Below are 21,030 nucleotides of genomic sequence, written 5' to 3' on the forward strand. Positions count from 1 at the left end.
CTCTGACATCTTGACAGTAAAGCTCATGTTTTGAGTCAAGTTCTTAAATCTCTAATTTCGGGTTTGGTTGTTTGTTTTTTTTACCTCTACTAACTATGTTTTTTCCCTCTATCTTAGTAACATCTCTCAAATTCCATGCTAAAAGTAGCACTGTAGTGTTGCATATTATCTTTCAATGACTACCCATTAAATTTGATCAAAGCAAAGTGAGTGTTCTTATTGACCATGCGAACAGGGTCATTCTTTATTCTTTCTGTCTCATGCATTGATTGTGCTACCAGAACTTATGCTGGTGGTTATTAGAAACTGGATATATACCAGTTACCAATCTAACCACTACGGTTAGATTTACCATGATATTTAAGATAGTTGCCTTGGTTAGTGTGGGAAGTTCCACATACACCACATACATAATAAATGTAGTGGTATGCAAATGTCGATTTTAATGATAGCCACTATAGTTAGCGATTCTCTTGCTGACATATGAGTTAGAAAAGAATTTAGTTTGTTTGTATTGCCTCTGAGGTCAAAGAGATGAAAAGGCAGGTTGATCCCTTCTCCCTCTGCCCTTCCCCTCCCCCTCCCCCCCCCGCCTTTTTCTTTGGGGAAAGTAAGTAATGGTTTTAAAACAGATATGTGGGGTTTTATTTTAGGTTTTGTCTTTTGTTCAGTTTTTGATGTGAAAAATGCAGAATTATTTTTCTGGCTACCTGCTACCTTAATAGGATGATTTGAGGGGATTCTGTAGCCCCAAGAAAGTCTCTTTTTTCTTTGCCCTTTGGTGCTCTTTGCCCTTCTGAGTCCAGAAATGAGTAAAATATGAAATCCTGAATTTAGTTTTTTTCTCAGTAAACCTCTATAATTTTTAAGTTTAGCTTTGTTTTGGTAAGAAATAAGTGATTTAAGAGAGTAGTTACTGGAATTATAGAACACACAGGAATTATAACCTGATCAAGCAAATGTGTAAGAAAAAAGTTTCAGTTTTTGCTGTGAGTCAAAAAGAAAATAATTGTCTGCTTATTGGGTTCATTTTCTAAATTGAGATCAATGAAATTCTTCCAGCAACAGGATGAAATCAATTGCAAAATAACATATAATTCATGCCCTATATTGTAAATTATAGTTTGTTTGACATTAATCACTGAGTTTTGCATGCACTGGGGTGCATTTTCTTGTAACGCATTTCTGGATAATGCTTGTGGATCCATTTCTAATGTGTTTGGGAGCGATCTGTTTTTCATGTCCACAATTGCCTACATTTGATCTTATGCAAATCATGCAATCAAGCAAATGGAAAACGAGGCGTTGTTGCTAGAGGACCTTGACAAGCAGTGGCTTTGTAGTTTTAAAACCTCCTCCCTCCTCATTCAGATTCATGTTTGTATCTGTAGTTGTTTGAATCCATTGATCCATCATGAAACACTTTGAACTTTAAACAGGAAAATATCTGCCAAATCAGATTGTGACAAATAATTGCATCAATTATGATGTAATATGATTTTTATTGTTCAGCTTGTCAGTTTCTGGTTCTAACCTTTTAGAAATACTACCTACACTATATGTATGGGCTCATCCAAACCTTGATGAAGTCTATGAAGAGATTTTCGTTGACTGCAAAGTTCCTGCCTTGAGTGACATTCCGAAGTCTCTAATTTTTCTATTTTCTTCTGCTCCCACTAATGACATTTTTCTTTTTAGCCTTAATCCCACCTAAATCTTTCAGATTCCATTGAAACTTTCTATTCAGCATTTATACATTGAAATTATTAGATGAAGAATAAAGATTTCCTTTGATCCTAGTGACATGTGGCTTTTTCCATATTTTATCTTTCTACTCTTTTTTTTAACCTCTCCTCTCCTTCCCTCCCCTCACAGTATGCTTATCAGTTGATCCTGAAGGACGTTGCTGCTCATATGTCCTGTGTTTCCATTCCTTGTTATTCCTGTTCTTTTAAACTTTGCATGTTTCCCTGTCTTGTCTTTTTGCTTTTTCTATTCCAGGCACTGGCACACACATAGTAACTTACAGTCACTTGTTTTTTTCAGGGAGGGAAATAAAACATTTTTCCATCTTCCATTCTCTTCATCCTTGACAAAGTTCCTCCCTCTTCAAATTTAACTAGGCATTTCCAGAGACTCTTATGCATGCAAGTAGTCCCATCAGCTACAGTGTGCATCAAATCAAGATTTCAGTACAAGCTACCTTTTTAAAAAAAGCAGTTCCTTGATGAGGAATTTTCCTTAAAGGAGAGAAAAATACCCTCCCCAACCCCCATCCCAAATCCGTGTACAAGGAAAACAGTGATCCACCGTAAACAAAGGGAAAAGGAGAAATCCACTTTTTCTTTTTCTGTTCTCCCTTCTCTAGTGTTATATTCACTCTGCTAAGTGAAGCCCCACAACGCAGTTTCAACTTAGAGAGAGGAATGTGTATTCACTGTTTACAAGGATATGAATTAAAGAGGTGCCATGGATTGCTTTCAGCTGTTCATTTTAGGATTGCTACAAGTAAACTCCTTCTGGTCACTTGTTTGCCCACCCAGAACATGGAGTATCTGATACTCATCTCACAGACTTCCATCTCCATCTGTACTTTTTGTGGCTTCTCTGATGGCAGCTGCAAGGAACAGGGGAACCAGGAAGGTGTACACCAATGAGGGCAATACAGTCGGTGCAGTATGTGGAGTTTACTTTCTGTGCTTGCTGAGCCAGCTTGAGCACCTGCTCTGGAGTGTGCTTTCCCCCTCTCACCCACATAAGCACTGCTTAACCCTGGTAGAATCAGCCCCATTATGTTGATTAAACATGTCACTGTGTTACAGGCATTCCCTTGAGGATTTTTTTTTAGTTACGGCATTTTTTTTTTAACTCACACTTTGCCATGTGCTCCATAGAACAATACCCCTGAGTGATACTGCATTTTCAATAAAAATGCACGAGTTCATTCTCTCCTCACACAGAGTGGAGTAAATCAGAAGGAATTCCATTCCAGCAGGGACTGGTGACATTATACGAGAGGAAAACTAATGAGAAAGAAGTTGGGTCTACAACATTTCTGCTTGAGTGAAGTCTTTGTCATCCAGTTGCAATTTTTGAATTTGTGCTCACAAATATTTTTGTACAAAATGATAGTTTAATACTATTTGGCTCTGAAAACACTAGCATTTGTTATGTCTTGCAAAAACCCAGAACTTTTCTGGCGTACTAAAAATGTATATCTATAACATATGCATTTTACTTGTATACCTTATACTGTTGCCAAAACCTCAATTGTAAATTCCTTCTTAAAGGATTTGCTCATTACAATCTGTGATTTGTATTTTAATAAAAAAAATGAAAAATATTAGAAAATTATGTCTGCAATACTTTCCTACTATAATTTTTCTGACAAACATTCCTTTATTAGTATAGGGAAGAATATATGAAGCTAAAAATCTTTTAGAATATTTATTCAGCAAAGATGCTACACTTTATTCACCATTTTCTGCAGTAATTGAAACTCAGAATAGCTTCATAAAAAATAACCATTTAACAGTTGTTTTGCTATAGCGTTAGACAGGTTGTCTTTACTGAAATGTATTTTACAAGTGTTTGGTGTTCATGCAGCTGAAGACAAACAGGCAAAGAGAGAACAGACCAATATGAGTGGTAGCAACAATGAGCTTCCTTTGTGTTCATGCTTATAGTGAAATCTGCGTGGAGTGAATCATTGTATGTATTGGTGCTTGACATTCATGTATCATACAGCACATTTTTTAAAAAAATATAATCTGGCTGTGTTAATGAACCCGTACTTGTTTTTCCATTAATTTGATTTGATTTAATCATCTTAAAGGTGTTCATTTGCCACCATAGCAAATTGATATAGTATGTAGCATCTAAGAGGCTAACATCTTTGTTTTGTGTGGGTGGTGTACGTTCTAGTGTAAATGTACTGTACAATGGGGTCATCTCAACCAAAGCATGCCCATAGACCTATTAGTAGTCAAAATTTGCAGTTATTTGCTATTAAACAACGAGCACCTATTCACTCCTCTGGGACAAATCTGAAACATTTAAGAGATACAGGTCCCTCTTCCTCTTGATTTTCTGAATTTACTACCTTCTGAAAGTTACAGAAAAACAAGGTAAAATTAATATACAAAGTAAATTCATATTTCTTTTTTGCCCTAGATTTAGCAGTTTTTACGCCACACCAGTTTCTGCTCACTGCATGCACGCTTGCAGGCTGTACAAACAGTTCCCAGGTCGCCTTGTTTACAGCACAGCTGCCACCATCTCACGTAGATGCCCCGGTCCTGACAGTTTTGGATTCTAGAACAATATATGTACAGTAAGTAAGGATTTCTTCTTTCCTGACAACACAATAGTGCATCAGTTTATTCAAGAATTCCAGTGAGTTCAATCAGGGGAAGGGTTTGTGACATAAAATTAAATTTATTATGATTAAATGCATAGAAGTGATTAGTTTAGTGGTTCTGTGAACCTTCTGATTATCACTTGCCAACTTAATTTCCATTTTGTCTTTACGCAATCAGTATAACCTACATATGGGCATAGCCTCTGCAAACTTCAGTGCAGAAAATGTTCTGGTGATATGCCCGTTTTGTAGCCCCTGCTTTGTGTGTTAACTGTAATCATTTATCTATTGAGTACAAATACTGCATTAGACGTACGCCTTAGATTTATTTTTATGGTTGCACAACTATGTTTTCAAATTCTTAAAATAAACCCCACAAATTCCCCTAAACAAAGCCTTGAATTTTTCAGTACAGTCTGAATCTTTGCTGGTCTTAATCATATTTTGCTTTTATTTGCAGATGGAAAGAACCAGCAGAAGTAAATGGAATCCTAGATCGCTATATGATTTATATTGCCAACAATGAGCAGAATTTTACAAAGTGGAATGTAATCTACAACAGCACAGAACTTTTTCTGGATTTTACTATTCAGCAGCTTTTCCCGGGTACTGAATACCTCATAAAACTAGCTGTAAGTTTTAAAGATGTGTAGTAGAGGTGTAAAACAGTGAAAATGACTCCGATTTTGTTAACATCTTAAATACTTAATGGTTCATGTGTCCACTTTGTTTAACTTCTTCTTTCTGAAACTAAGGTGGATGAGCCATCCTGAACAACAGTAGGTGTTTTGTTTCAAAACGGGCTCTCAAAAAATGTGTAAGTAATTTAAATACAGGTTTTCTTCAAGGATAAGTTGGATGATAACTAATAGAGAATTGACCAGAAATATATGAAAGACTTGAAAAATGTCTCCTGCCCCCAACTTACAAGAAAATGTTGAATGTATTTGGAAATGTTAGCCTTTCATATTTTGTACCATGATAATTTGCTCTTTCTTCATAAAATCTGTATGTAGAAGGAAATAGCAGAGAGGAAAAGAGTTCAGTGTAAAGAACCAGTTTGTTTATTCAAAACATTCTAAAAGACCTTGATGTTTTCATTGCATTTCTTTATCATTGGTTTTATTTTGTTATGAAACAGAACAGCTTCAGCTCACTAACAAACCTGGAAATATGTTCGTAAAAGCATGGGATTGTCCCTTGTTTTAAGCACACCGTTCATTTTATAACAATACCTATATAAGGATATTTGCTTTGATAAATGCCATAGAAAAATATTCTGCTCTTGATTATGAATAAATTTACATTTATGTAGACTGGGTATGCATTCATTTTTTCTTAACATGCTCTTGAATGTTCTAAATATTATACCACAAAAAATACACTACCTTCAGGTAATGATAAGGATCTGACTTGAACTTGAAAAAGCAAGGATATTCAGTCTAATTAAAGCTTAGATTCATGTTGAAATTAATTCATTTGTGCCTAGATATTTCAGCATAGTAAATTGTATAGCATATAAAATAGCACCATGTCCAAAACTAAGGCAGTACTTCAACAAGCTTTTTATGCCTTTATAAGCAAGTGGGGCTATCAAAAGAATTTGTGCTGTCCTTCACCGTGCCACAGCTCTTCTCTGCTCCTGCCCAGCTCCTGTGCTTGGGGAGAGGATCAGGGGAGAATTAACAGCTAGGATCAGGGGAGAATTAACAGCTAGGATCTGGAGAGCAACTGGGACTGGTTTTTTTTGGTGGCTCTGCCTTGGGATATGGTTAAAACAAAGAAGTGTTGTGTGGACTTTGTTTTTACTTCATCAACGTGTACAGCTTTTCTAGAAGTTACTGAATACATTTTTAGGAACCTTTGATCTTTGTATTTTATTTCTCATTTCTTTAGGTTTTTTTTTTTAATATTTGCATTGCATCAGTGGTAACCAGAAAGTAAGAAAAGATAATTTCTTCTGGTGACGAAGATAACCAGATTTACCTGGATAAAATTCAATGGTCTGTGATAGGCAGGTTAGAAGATCTAAATGGCCTTGCAGCTTTGAAAATGGCAAGTCTAAAAGTGCATGAAATGCCCATTATCTTTGTGGTGTGATAGCTTTCTTAAAACATTTGGACCCATTGTATTTAGAACTTGTCAGACTAGTTTGAGAAGAATGTAATATTAGAGATTTACAAGTTATGAAGCTTAAATGTGGCCAAATGTTATACTTGATGAAAGAAAAAGACACACACACACACGCACGCCCCAAGCCCCAAATCAAACATACACACCTGGAAAGAAATTGAAATATTTAGTGTTTCACATATAATTTAATCTGAATTTCAATACAACTTTCAAAGTAAAAACAACAGTAGAATACCTTCAACACCGGAAACTTAACAAAATGCTTCCTTTTTTTTTGGTTAGCATGAAATATTTCTATCAGCTAGAACCTCTTCCTTTTCCTTGTTTCACAGGTAATATTAATTTTGTTTTGTATCCATGCAAAAACTGGTTTTGGTTTATGTGGCAAATTGGAAGTTGAGTTATCAAAAGTTGCAGCTTTGAACACAGGAATCAGGATCGTCATCAGCAGAACTTTCAGCACCTCACAGGCTGCTGGCTTTAACTTTTGTATGACAGGTTAACATAAGTACATTATATAAAGTTAACAAAATGTTTATCTTTGTATGCTGTTACCAATTTTCACAATTGATTACTGCCATTTAATATATAGCAATTGTATTTGTAAATGAGTGCAACAGCTTTTATAAGCAAATCTAATGCTTCTTTCCAAAAGTCTTAAGGTCATGTCTCCATGGATTAGTGCAAAGGAACTTGCTTTTGCTCTGTTCATGCTCTAAGCTGGATGGGTGTGAGCCAGGACAATCTGAAAGCAAATGAAAAGCTAAAAGGCCGCATTTAGTAGCTGGGGTGGCACACCCATTTATATAACTTGAGTGCTTTTGTGATTTAAGTGTTAAGCTGATATCTCTTCAAGGCTGTGTTGTGTGGGTAAGCTAGCTCAGGTGCTAGCTGGAGGATCGCTGTGTGGTGTCTTGTTATGTAGTTTGTATCTGTCCCTTGGCTCTCTAGATGCTTTGGTATTTTTGCAAATTTTGCCTCAAGTCTGTTTCTCAGTGAAGTTCAGAATGCCACAATGGGGCTCGATCTAGGTGCAGGATTTCATGGCTTTGAGCATCACTGGATGTGATTGCCAGAGTCCCAGCAATGTCCAGTCCATTTGGATACACTGATCTAAAATCCCACTACTTAAAATGTAGATGAGCTGTCTTTTACTGATTTTCATCAGAAGAATCAGAAACTTCATACACCAGCAAGTTTCAGAGATACAAAAATTGAGCTTCATGAAATTCAAGAAATAATGAATGGGAAGGCTGCTGTTACCAAGCCCTTGAATGAAAAAGCCCTCTACTGCTGAGGAAGGCTCGGTGGAACTTGTTTAGCAAGGCAGTAAGGAATGTAAGAGGAAGAGGTCTTCCAGAGCTGGTCTTTTTGGCTTCTTCATGAAGACAGTATAAGTGAAATCCTTTCAAGCATAGTCTGCCTTTGCTGGAAGGATGATGTTCTTAAATATTTTCCTTATCAAAATGCTAACAGTTATCTGAGCATCCGTCTAAGCTGACTTTTTTTTTTTTTTTTAAAACACTATCATGTTTAAAGTAAATGCCATTTTCAGATGTTCCCAAAACAGAGGTTGCATTCTTTCATCTTTATTTGATAGCCCCAACTGAACACAGGGAGTCATTCTGTAGTTGTGTTGGGAGTGTAATTTCCAGTGAAATCAAAACAATCTTGGTGTATAAAATAGCCTCTCATTTACAAACCGTTCTTATTTTTACCCATGGGGCTAGTATACACTTTTGGAGCGGGGTAGGAAATATGTTGACTGCTATCTGTTTGAAACACACTGGGAAATGGGAAACTGAAGCTAATCCTTTCAAATAAAATGTACCAGATTGAGAGAAACATTTTATTCCTGAAGATCTGGACAGCAAGGTTATTTTTCCTTTGTGTGCTGATGATCCAGAGCAGACTACTTGTCCACTTCAACACATGGGCAACTCCTAAAAACACAAGTGATCTCATAAGTTTTAATTAAGAGTGTGTCTGAATCTGAATCTTTGTTGAATTCAGATTTTGACTTATTTTATTGCTAAACAATAAAATTAAAAATAAAAAATAAACTAAACCAAAAATCTTTAAATCCAGTACAGAGCTTATATATTCCTGTATTTTTTTTTAACTTCTCTAAGAACTCCGGTCTCCTGTCATTGATCTTAGTGCAAGTAATTGGAAAACCAACACACATAAGAACCATAGCTGTGTAGTCTTATGTTTGTGCATGTAAAACTTTAAAAGTCTGTTATATGGGGCGATATGCATATTTTCTTGCACATTGTATTGTTTTATAATCAAGCAAAATGTAAAAATCATGTAATCAATCTTTTCTTCTCTGATAACTGAAATACAAATGATTTGACTTTGTTATCCATAAACATGTAATAATAGCTGTTACATATTGATTTATAAGAGTGGTTTTTCACTATTTTAATTGCATCTGCACACCATTCTGTGCTGTCATGTAGTGCAGGACTGTCTGAATGGCATTTTTTTCCCAATGACTATTCATCGAGATAATTTTTTAAGTGCGTTGCAAGTTGGTCAGTATATTCTGTGTCTGGAACTTGAGAGAGCTTTTCAGTCAATTCCAGAAGAGTTTTGCACTGTAAATGATATGTATTGTATTGTAATTTTCTTTAACTGCAGCTGCAAAAGCAGTGGAAATCTAATTGTGACTATGACTCACAGTCAAATGCAAAATGCTGCAAGTCAAACATTAGCATAATGTTTTAGCTATATTATACCTAAAAACTAAGTATCATGGGTAGCACATCTTGTTATTTAAGAAAAGAGGTAAACAAATCTATGCTAAAAAAAGTGTCTTCTATGAAAAGCACAGACTTACTAAGCTTAGATATGTAAAAATTATAAAACTTTACAGAAAATCATTGCTAAAATTATTAGTATTACATTGAAATATGTTTATTTGCTTTGATTCGTATTTTAAGGCTTGCACTGGAGGTGGATGTTCAATAAGCGAAGCTAGCACAGCTATAACAGATGAGAGTACACCAGAAGGTGTTTCTGCTCCAAAAGCCCAGTCATACTCATCTGACTCCTTTAACATCTCATGGACTAAGCCTGAGTATCCGAATGGTAAGTGAACTCTTTTAGCCTCAAGTTAAAAAGATGATTAGTAAAGGTAAATTAATATTCTAAATGGCAGCTTATATGTGGTGCTTAATTTTTAATGATCATTTTAGCACATAAAATACCTGAGATAGTATCATTGTCCGCAGCTAGGAGATTGTGGTTTTCAGCCTATCGTACAGTTTCAGTGGCTCAAAAGTGCTCCCTTTTGATAGTTCTTGTGTACTGCACCTCATTGTTTAATGTTTTCCAGGACAACTGAGCTGAGGAATAGGCATTCTTGGAGAATATCAGTCTAGGATGTTCATTTCACCCTCCAATAAAACATTAATTTCTTTTACATTAATTCATATGTAATAATCATTAGATTTGTGTTCTACGTAGTCATCTTGAAGGCGTACATTTCCATGGCTGTGGAAGTTAAAGAATATACTTTCTTTTGTTTAGAAATGTTTTCAATTGTGAAATATCCATGTGTAAAACTTCTGGACAAATTTTACATTTCTAATGGTATTGCACAGTATCATATGGCCTTGGAATTCACCTTGATTTTATTATCATGCACGTAACAGTTTAAATCACAGCAGAGGACCCTATGCAGAAACCACTGAATTTAAAGCAACAGAAATGTTTTTCTTCATTGGCTTATCATATTGATATATATCAATTATTTCTCACAGTGGTTTCACATGAATTTAATTTTTCCCCTGCAAGTTCTTCCCCACTTGCAATTGTGGTAGAGCACATCCTACTTGTACAACTTCACTACAAAGCACTTTAAATGATTCCCCAAAAATTGGTGATTGTAAAGCTACAGGTATGTAATATTCTGTAAGGTCTTATATTACTTTTAGAAAGAAATAAGAGTATGTCATCTGCTGTTAAATAATGTATTTGACATTTTATGGTTCTTTGTATGGGAGTCATATTGGAAGATTTTGCCTCCTAGCCCCTTAGAAAACTTCTAACCCTGTGTCTAAGATCCCATCAGCATATGTGGCAAAGGCTTAGAGGAAGGCAAGGAGGAAGAAAAAAGGGGAGGGGGAAGGGATGAGGGGGGAGAGGGGGGAAGGAAGGCAGGAAGGACATGTATGTAGCTTAGTGGCTAAAATCTGAATAATTTTCAATGAAATGGGCATTTTTTACATGTAATAGTTCATATCAGGACCTGATCCTGCTACCCTTGCATTGTGGGAAAAAATCCAAATAGTTTAGAGAGTGGTTTAACTAATCAAATAAATATAAATATATACATACATATATTTATATGTGCATATCAACAGCACAGGCTAAAGACCTATAGTTTGATAAACAGATTTCCACAAGCTTCCTTTAAAACAACTAAAATTTGGGAATACATGACTAAATTTGCACATTGTATCTTGTTGTTAATACAGCGTTTATGATGTACACCTTGGCTCTCCTTTTAAATACAATAAATAGGTTGTTAGGAAACAACTGAGGGTGTTAGTGCACCCTCAGTAAGTTTGCAGATGACACCAAGTTGGGCGGGAGTGTCGATTTGCTTGAGGGTAGGAAGGCTCTACAGAGGGATCTGGACAGGCTGGATCGATGGGCTGAGGCCAACTGTATGAGGTTCCACAAGGCTGACTGCCGGGTCCTGCACTTGGGTCACAACAACCCCATGCAACGCTACAGGCTTGGGGAAGAGTGGCTGGAAAGTTGCCTGGCGGAAAAGGATCTGGGGGTGTTGGTCGACACCCAGCTGAATATGAGCCAGCAGTGTGCCCAGGTGGCCAAGAAGGCCAATAACATCCTAGCTTGTGTCAGAAATAGTGTGGCCAGCAGGACTAGGGAAGTGATCATCCCCCTGTACTCGGCACTGGTGAGGCTGCACCTTGAATACTGTGTTCAATTTTGGGTCCCTCGCTACAAGAAAGACACTGAGGTGCTGGAGCGTGTCCAAAGAAGAGCAATGAAGCTGGTGAAGGGTCTAGAGCACAAGTCTTATGAGGAGCAGTTGAGGGAACTGGGGTTGTTTAGCCTAGAGAAAAGGAGGCTTAGAAGAGACCTTATCGCTCTCTACAGCTACCTGAAAGGAGGCTGTAGTGAGGTGGGTGTCGGTCTCTTTTCCCAAGTAACAAGCTATAGGACAAGAGGAAACGGCCTCAAGTTGCACCAGGGGAGGTTTAGATTGGATATTAGGAAAGATTTCTTCACCGAAAGGGTTGTCAAGCCTTGGAACAGGCTGCCCAGGGAAGCGGCTGAGTCGCCATCCCTGGAGGTATTTAAAAGACGTGTAGATGTGGCGCTTAGGGACAAGGTCCTTTCCAACCTAAATGATTCTATGATCCTATGGAATACAATAAATAGCTTGTTAGGAAAGCTGTGAATTTGAACTGGATGAACAACAGATGTGATAAGAATCAGGGGAGCTTTATAAAAGAAATTGTATTCTTCTGTCCCTGGTCCCTTCATCCATGGAAACTGGAGGTTTCAACAGCCTTGATGACAACACTGTTCACCTCTGTATTGGGGTTTTGAACAATGCATTTAGGTAATTACCAAATTTGTCATATAGCCTACTCCTCTGTAATCCCGAATACACCCTGTGTAGGCCTCCTGTGTGTATTTCTCCCCTTTAAAAATATTCTCTGGTATTTTCATGTCATCTCACTATTTGAAGCCCATAGAGTATTTTTCCCTTGATACTGTTGTTATTTTTGGTGATATGTGGATACCATACATGTTGCTGTTACAGGGTTTTCTTTAGGGTCAGAGCTAATGGAAGGGATTCAGCGAAGTCAGCTGCCGCTGTCCTGCCTTGCAGGGAAAGGCTGCTGTTTTTCACCTGCGAGCTCTTGCTGAGTGGTTAAGAGTGGAAGAATTGCTATCTCATGAGCATTTGGCAACCAGAAGGGTGTTAGGAGAGCAGGGACTTTGTTTTTTCACCATAGCATGCTCACACTTGCGCAATGATCAAGAAGGGATATGCAAATTTTCTCTCACTTTTCTTCTTTCTTCTCCCCCACTTTTTGGGGAGTTTCAAAAAGATCATGTAACTAATAACACGTTTTCCCATTCTCCTATTTCTTTCTTTCCAATTTCCTATTTTCATCCCTTTCCTTATTTCATAAAAAGAACTAAAAAAAAAAAAATAAGCTCTAAAACTTTTCGTTGAGCAACTGCTTAATCAGGAAAGCTTGCATTGTTCAGTGACTTTGTTTTGTTTATTCTCAGTATATCTTTTGGGCTGCCTAGTGGCCATGTAGTTTATAATAGCTCTCTGTGCCAGTATTTTAAAACTGTGTAGGAGGCTGAAAAATACCATAGTTGAGAAGACTGAAATATGAGAAAGACCAGCAGAAGGAACTTTCCCTTAAATTTTCTTACTTCAGCATTTTACTGGTATATTCTCATAGTCAGAAGTTCTAATGTAGCTCTTTTTTTGCAAAAGGATAGGAACTGTTTCCCACTTTTGACTTAATTGGTTCAAACTTGGTGAGTTTCAGTCTACTAGGTGTAAGTAGTGCTTTTTGAAATTACTAAACTTGGCTTTGCTTCAGGTGGAAACCTCAGAATTGCAAAGATTTGCATATCATAAATTGTCATCTCCTTAGTAGATCTCTGGTGCCATTCCTTTATCTCCCTCCTCCTTCCTCCTGATACTATATGACAGAAGTTACTGTTTATTTCCATGAGCTGAGGAAGCTTATTAGCTGTTGCTGATGTTGAATGGATGTGTAGGCTGACTGGGGTTTGGACAGCATAGACTTTACTATGCTCTCTTGACATATATGGAGTCCAGCTGCTTGCCACCAATTAGAAAAAGTTAAGGGGGATTAATATGCTACCCTTGAGGCCAAAGGTGGCAAGTGGGATTAAAGGCTACTTGGCTTCTTCATAAAGATGGCACAACGGGGGGAGTCAAGCTTTGAGATAAGGGACCATCTAGACATCAAAGGCTAATGTTATTCAAACATGGATATTGAATTTCTGGGCTCCATTTTTGGTTGAATTTAAGGCCAATTTACATTATTTTGTGAAAAATTTTCATTTCATAGAAAATGCGAAACAATACACCTAATTCTTTTTTGAAAGTTGCTTCAGAAATGTCTTTTATGTACAAGGTGTAGAAAAAGGCATTTGGAAGATGATATGCTGAATGTATTTGTAATATGCACATTTTCTTTTGTCTTATTTTTAAACCAACAATAAAATGCTTGATGAGACATGGCCCAGAGGTATGCCACTTTACAGCAGAACCCTCCTCTGTTTCTATCACATACATGTCACATATGTAGATAGTGTAATATAAGCAATATTGACCATTTAGTTGAGGGCAAGATATGGAGAGGCTTGTGAAATGACATGTGGCCTCAGATATTCTGTTTTGAGCCTTCACTATTCTAGTGGCCTCAATAAAGAATCATGTATTCTTCAGAACATATCCATTATAGTCTTGCCATATAGTTTGAGGTCTGCTCTTTTAAAATCCGTTCACATAAAAAAGTGACATTATCTCTTTTCACCATTGAAAATTTTCCTTAGATAGTCACTTCTCAAAAACTTCACTTTATTTGTGTACAGGTCACAGATAAAATCAAGTCTTGATCTGGACTGTATCTTCCAAGGCTATATGGAATTTGCATGGGAAATATTACATATAGTAAAAACTGATTTATAAAATTATTCAGTGAACTAATCCAGTACTTGTTCCTGCAAATCCTTGTGCTTGTGAGAGACGACTTGTGTTTGTAGTCAGTAAAATTGATGTAGGTAAAAGTGTGTTTGCTTAAGATTTGACCTCTAGGTTTTACCTTAAGAGTAAAGTGCTTGTAGTAATTTAGATTCAAAACCTCTTTTCATCTTTAATGTCTGGAATATCATTGACAGATTATATGGCCTTACACAGGGAGGGGAGAGGAGGAAGAAAAAGGAAAGAGTGTGTAGCTTTCTTAAGCTTAATTTGTATTGTTGGATTTCTTTTCAAAAGTGAAACTTAATTGTACTATAGTCAATAGAGATTTTGTCTTCAGTGAAACCAAAATTTAACCTGGCTACCTAGACTTAATAATTATGAAGAAACTGCATCTTTTCATGGTGACCATGTGTCGCTCATGAAGCCTTGTAAATCACAAAAATGTGCTATACTCTTAAATATTTCATGGATGGTGAACTTCAGGAATATCTAGCAAGTCTTGAGAAGAATTTAAACTTTGGGCTGACTTTGAACTTTTTCTCAGTATGCTTTGGAAACATATACTGGTGAAGTAGAGAGGCTAAGTTATTTATCCCTGGCCAAAAAGAATTATTGCCTACTTAAAAAAATGACTTCACATCTCAAAGTCAGACTGCTAGACCTTTTGTTCTGAAATGTACTTTTTTTCCTGTCTTTTCATTCTGTAATTTTCTCCATCAGAGTCATTTAAGGTTAAAGGCAGAAGTAAAATCAGCTTATTAGAGATGATTGTTCTCTGACAGTACTGGGAGGACTAACAAAAGCTCACGGTGTTGACCAGCAAGCTGCTCCTCAGGGTGTAGATGCTGCATAGTTCTGTGGTTTTAGGAACACTTTAAAACAATGGTCCAGTTAATTAATACTGAGTTACAGTGGGGATCCCATAGAGGTACATATGACACCCACATTAATATAAAATGATCTCATCATGATTCATGCTGTTACCATAAATATCAAAGGAATTAATAATGATTTGTCCATTACTTTAAAGGGTTAGTGCTACTGGTATAGGTACTTGAAGTACTTTAGTGAGTTTTTTTCCCCTGTAAAACACATTCTTAATGCCAGCATTCACATTTTTCCTCTGAGATAAATATAATATTTTTTAATATATTTATATATAATTTGTTTATTTAATGTAGGGCAAATATCAACCATTAATGCCCTTGCTTTACAAGCAACTAGACACGGAACCCCAAGGGATTTTTCCTTTAGGACGTCTGTCAAATGTGGTAGGATTGATAGTGTGAGATTTACCAGGACTTCCTCCTACACACACGTCTCTGCTGTCTGACTTGAGTTTAGCCTCTCACTTTTCTAGAAGAGAAAAGAATCGACGAGTCTGTGAATCACTTCACCATACTCAGTTCTGCATTGCTGTAGCATATAAATCTTTTGAAGTATAACTCTTCAAAGCTCAGCTGAAACAGTTGTGTATACAGTTTTATTTACGAAACATTTCTCCATTCACTAGAGGGGAAAATCTTTTCTCAATTTCAAACAACATCTTCCTCAATGTAGTTTCCTACAATTCAGTTTTAAGGGAAGGAAAGATGAACTGAGCTATATTTTTATGATATGAAGATGTTTTCTATAATGGGAAGACTAGAAGGCATCCTCTGAACTGAACTCACTTCTAATGAATCCTATAGCTTTGCATTTATTGGCCTTAAGATTTCACACTTAAATAGCTTTTAAAAAAGGAGAATATTCAGAAGTGAGAAAGATGGAGAAATAGCCCTGAGAAAAAGGATTCCTTTGCAAGCTCAACTTCCAAAGTCTAAGCAAATCTGTAAAATTCAGTCTTTAGTTCATTAAATTCAAAACACTGTGTATGTATAGTCTGTACAGGATTCATGCTATCCTATCATGCACCTTTGGAAGAACAGAGATTTAGATTTCCTTGTAAATGAGATAAGCAATCACCTGCAATTTTTGAGTTAGTATTAGCCAATTACACCAGAAGGACCATTCTGTCCTCTATCTAAAAATCTTGCTAATGTTTGTTTTGAGTTTGCAAATATATTTTCTTTCTTTAGATTGAATAGGTAAGGAATAGTTTACTTCAGGGCTTTTTCTACAGCATACTGAGAAGGAAACAGCAATCCATACTATTTTGTGGTTTTGTTTAAAAAGCGGGTAAAACTGTTTTCCAACCCCACCTCACCCCTGAATTAATGAAGTAGCTAGTTTGTTGGCAAAATGCAGAAAATCTGGGATAATTATCAAGAAGAATGAGTATCAATAAGGTGTTTTATGTGACAAAATTATTTGTTACCGATTTATTGTAGTTGTAGCACTGACCTGAGTTGTGCTTCAACGTTTTAATTATATTGTAGATCACCATTTTTTTTTCTAAATCTAAAGCTGTTACAATGTGAGATGGTTTATGTGTCTTTCCAGTTCTTGTTTCGATAGCCATATGCAGAGTAGGCTGTGAAACAGAATTGCCTCAGTTTTCCCGATTCCAAGGTGATGTTAGCTGCTATTCAGAAACAAGTCTGTTAAGGGGTAATCTTTGAAACAGTGTAATTGTTTTCAAAAGATGCAATCCACTTGCGAGGTTTTCAACAGTTAAAGATGGGAGAGTGTGTTTCTTCTAAGTGTTGCATACACAGTCCTGCTAAACACTTACCTGCTTAACTGCAAACTGTTTGAAATACTACTACTACCACCCTAATGTCTGTAGATTAGTTTTCTTCTAAACTCTGTAGCTCTTTAGATATTGAGTGCTCTCACATTGTTTTATAGGTATTATTACTAGCTATGGATTGTATATGGATGGTGTTCTGATGCAAAATTCATCACAGCTGAGTTGTTATGCTTATGGACTTGCTCCTTGGAGTCTGCATTCCTTCAGAGTCCAGGCATGTACTGCAAAAGGTTGTGCTTTGGGTCCATTGGTGAGTACCTTAATTTGCATTCTGGGAGTGTAATAAATGTCAGATGACAGTGAATATCAGAGTAAATGGTGATGATTCGCTCTGGTCAGTACTAACCCATCTGGCAAAATGTGACATTTAAAAAAAAATCCTGTTTAAGAGCTGCTAAAGATTTGATAGGTCATTGTTAGGCACCGTTCCAAAGTAGAACATAGGTACAGCGAAGAAAGGCAAAATTTGAAGCTGAAACACACATTATTGAAATTAAATAGAGTTAATATGTTTGAAAGGTGCAGATGTGCTTTAGCCAGATTTATAAGGACGTATATAAAGAAAGAATTACTGTTCCAGTAATGAGCAAATTTCTAGCTCGCTGACTGAAAGGACTGAAGTTAATTTGAGAATTGCAGAAGCCAGAAGTGGCAACAGGAGCAAGGAAAATATGGTGATTCGTAAATATCTTTTGAATGCAAGTATGTGATCAAAATATTATACTGGACATATTTTAACAGTCTTGTACAACACCCCATTTTTTCAGGATTTGAGAATACAGGAATGTTAAATTTGACGTGTGAAAAACAAGCCTTCTGAGGCTTTTTTAATTTTGTTAAAGGTTTTTAGACGTATAGCTGAACTGATAAATCCAGTATGATTTCATAGTACTGCAGCTGATGAATAACTGGAATAATAGCTACTATGCTTGGTTTTGTTTTCAAGCATAACTAAGAAAGAAACCTGTGTTAAATCTGAGATTTAAGTTTTTGTTTAATTCAGCTTTATGTGTGCACTTTTAATTTTGCTAACAAGAAAAGGAAGAAAAAAGAAAAAAAGGAAGATTTTGGAGTTTTTCATGTTGTTCTGTTTATTTTTCATTCATAATTTATAACATCACTATACTGTGCTCTGGAAAGAACTTCCAGGTTTTATTTTTATTATATAATTCATTAGTCACATTTCCAATATTCTTTTCACGATTGCTTTCTTCCAAATGCTGGTAACATCGTCTATCTGTAGAAGAAGACTAGACTTTATAACCATTAAACGTTTTATAGCTTGCTCTACTTTGAAGGATATTTACTCTTAAAAGCTCGAATGGCTTTTTGCCAGTTTTTCTTGTACATTTTTTACAACTTCACATATACCCCAAAAGCAAACCTTGTTTTAAGGTATTCGATGTGCAATAACTTAATCCATTGTGTTCATAGTGATGTTTAAGACAAGTCGTTACCAGACTTTGCATACAGATGAAATATGTGTGTTTTCAGTACTTCTGTCCTATCAGATAGGCATCAAAAGGACAGAACAGAACGGCAGTAGTTAGGGTCTTAAAAAATATTTTTAGTAGCCTTTTTTCACATCTCCACTGAACTGCAGACTCATAACTTGACTTTTGAAACAATTCAAAGTAGGGGTCGCTCATACTCATCTGCATTCCATGATCAGTACACAAACTGTTTTCCAAAGCCAGCGATCCATCTCTAATCAGAGGAATTGAAGTACAACATCTTTATTTAGGCTCACCTAAGTGCTGCCAGGAAGTTAAAGCACTGCATCTTCATTTGATTTTTTTGAAAGATTTTTATATCAATTACAGAATAAATCCAACACTTAAAAAAAGAAAACCCAAATGTTTTGCCTCTACTCTAAATAGTATGGGAAACATCTCCCAGCAGTAAAATGATACACTTCCAGCTATTTTTGTTGCTGATCTTGTGCTTAATGTGCCCTAATCGATGAACGAATGCTATGTGACTATTCTAAATACAGGATTTCTCCCGCTTACATTTCTGAAGGTGGCTCTGAAGATCTTAATCAGTTATGAGAGCATTAGTAGTTACTGTGTTTCAATAACTTTTTCATTTGGGTTAGATAGTTTTTGTTTAACCTCTTTTTCAGTGACTATGATTTATTTTCAAGTGAGATGCAAACTGGTAACATGTAAATTAAGAAATGCTACATTTTAATCTCTTTCTAGTAAAGCCAAGATATTGCTTTTGTGTCTGTTCTAATTGGTTTTTGTGGCTTAAAAAGGAATAAAAATAGGGATTATCAAGAAATAGTGTAACCTCTAATAGATTCTTTAGAGGAATTCAAGAGATCTGAAGTTATGCTGGTTTTGAAATCTGTTAGCTCTTGTAAATATCTTGTAAATAAATGGGAATGGTCAACACTGAATATTTGTCATCTCAACCCACTGCTATTAAACTTAGATTTCAGGTTTTTAGCTTATGTGTATTCTAGGACTTTTTTTTTTAAACTTAGATGGATGACAATGTTTTCCCAATATTATTATTATTCCTATCCCATGATTTAGTGTTACTTACATGATAGCAGAGTATTTTTTATTCAGCTATTAATAAACACATCTGAAAATATCACAGAAGTGTGTATAATGTTTAGAAAAAGAAATATGAAACAGGTTTTCTATGCCATATGTTTATACACAGCATGTACATTTCTTACACAAAATATTATTTTCAAAATACACTGCAGAGGTGTAGCTGTAGAGGATACTACATGTACTGATTCTAAACAGTGTTTCAATATTTTTTGATACTGAAAAGAATAGCAGGTCATAAAGAAAAGGCTAGAGACACAATACAGCTGTTACAGCTGTTTAGGATGTGGTACAGGTTGCTACAAATTCATACTGGTTTAAGAATATTTTAATCCTCTTCAGTAGAAAAAATAGTTGGTATTAATTTCTCCATGTTTCTGATGTGGTGAGATCGGAGTACCTGCATTTAGCAGCACAACTTTACAGGAAATTATGTCAGTGTAGAAAGCACAGTTTAGTCAAATTCTTCCGTAAGGATGTTTTTGACTGAAATATCCAAATAATCAATGTGGCACTGATGCAATAAATCCGTGAAGCATTTGTTTATCTTTAAGCATGTACTATATGCTGTTGACTTTACTGCAACTGCTCACCTATTTTAAATGTAATAGAGTGTATGAATATAGAAGCACATGTAGAGATATTGATGCACATCAAAGATATAGCCTGGCACTTGTAAACAATAAGCTTTCCAAATTTTACATGCTAAAAAGTAAAACATTCATGTTTCAAGGACAGAGAAAGTATGTTTGGTTGTTTTGATGACAGAGCAGGTGTGGCAGATTAAAAATAGCATTTATTAGCACTCCCATGAACTTGCAGCTGAGAGGCACTTAGAAAGGTGTGAAACCATCTTATACCTTAGAAAACGCCAAATAAATAATGTATGAGAAACAAACTTGTTGCCATAAATAACGTAATAGCAAATTATTTTGTTCTGTAACACTGAATGTTTACTACAAGTTGTGAAATTTAAAGACTAAATTTCTATAATATTGAATGAGTATTTTTTTATTTATATAAAGAATCTTTCATAGTCATTACGTTTTCCAGCTCTTTTATCATATTTTGTTTTCTCTTAAAGATCTACCTTTTACTGCAACTTAAATTTGTTAAGTGAAATTAGAAGTTAATTCAGGGAGCAACCAATATTCCGCAAAGGATATCAAATATCTATAGTAATTTACTACAGTGTTTAAATACATGTTCCTTACAGTTGTCTTTTAAAATGCAGAAGCTAAAATATCTGTGGTCTTTTATTGCTGCTTCCTCCCCTAACGCTAAGCTGAGATCATTCATCCACATGAGGTGCGATGGTGTTTTCAACAAATGAATCTTTCATTCTTTTCCAGTATTTATTCCCTGTTTCTTACAGGGATCTCCATATAAAGTATGTTAGTTGCTGCACAGCTTCAAACATATGTAGATGAAAGGAAAGTAAAACGCTTAAAAATTAGGATACCTGCAGTCTTAGTTACATTTTTTCCTAAAGAAATAACTTTTCTTAAAATTTTGCATTTCCCAT

The 21,030-nt window shown here is 35.8% G+C and overlaps 1 protein-coding gene across 1 annotated transcript in view; it reads left to right on the plus strand.

Annotated features, from left to right (window-relative positions):
- Positions 1–21,030, plus strand: part of USH2A (usherin) — a 396,109-nt gene that overhangs the window by 195,497 nt on the left and 179,582 nt on the right. The window contains 4 exon segments of the mRNA XM_050894852.1: positions 4,174–4,333; positions 4,821–4,992; positions 9,442–9,589; positions 17,037–17,188. Of these exon segments, the coding sequence (XP_050750809.1) occupies positions 4,174–4,333; positions 4,821–4,992; positions 9,442–9,589; positions 17,037–17,188 (632 nt within the window).

This window comes from Gymnogyps californianus, chromosome 3 (genome assembly GCF_018139145.2).
Source record: "Gymnogyps californianus isolate 813 chromosome 3, ASM1813914v2, whole genome shotgun sequence".
NCBI classification, from domain to species: domain Eukaryota; kingdom Metazoa; phylum Chordata; class Aves; order Accipitriformes; family Cathartidae; genus Gymnogyps; species Gymnogyps californianus.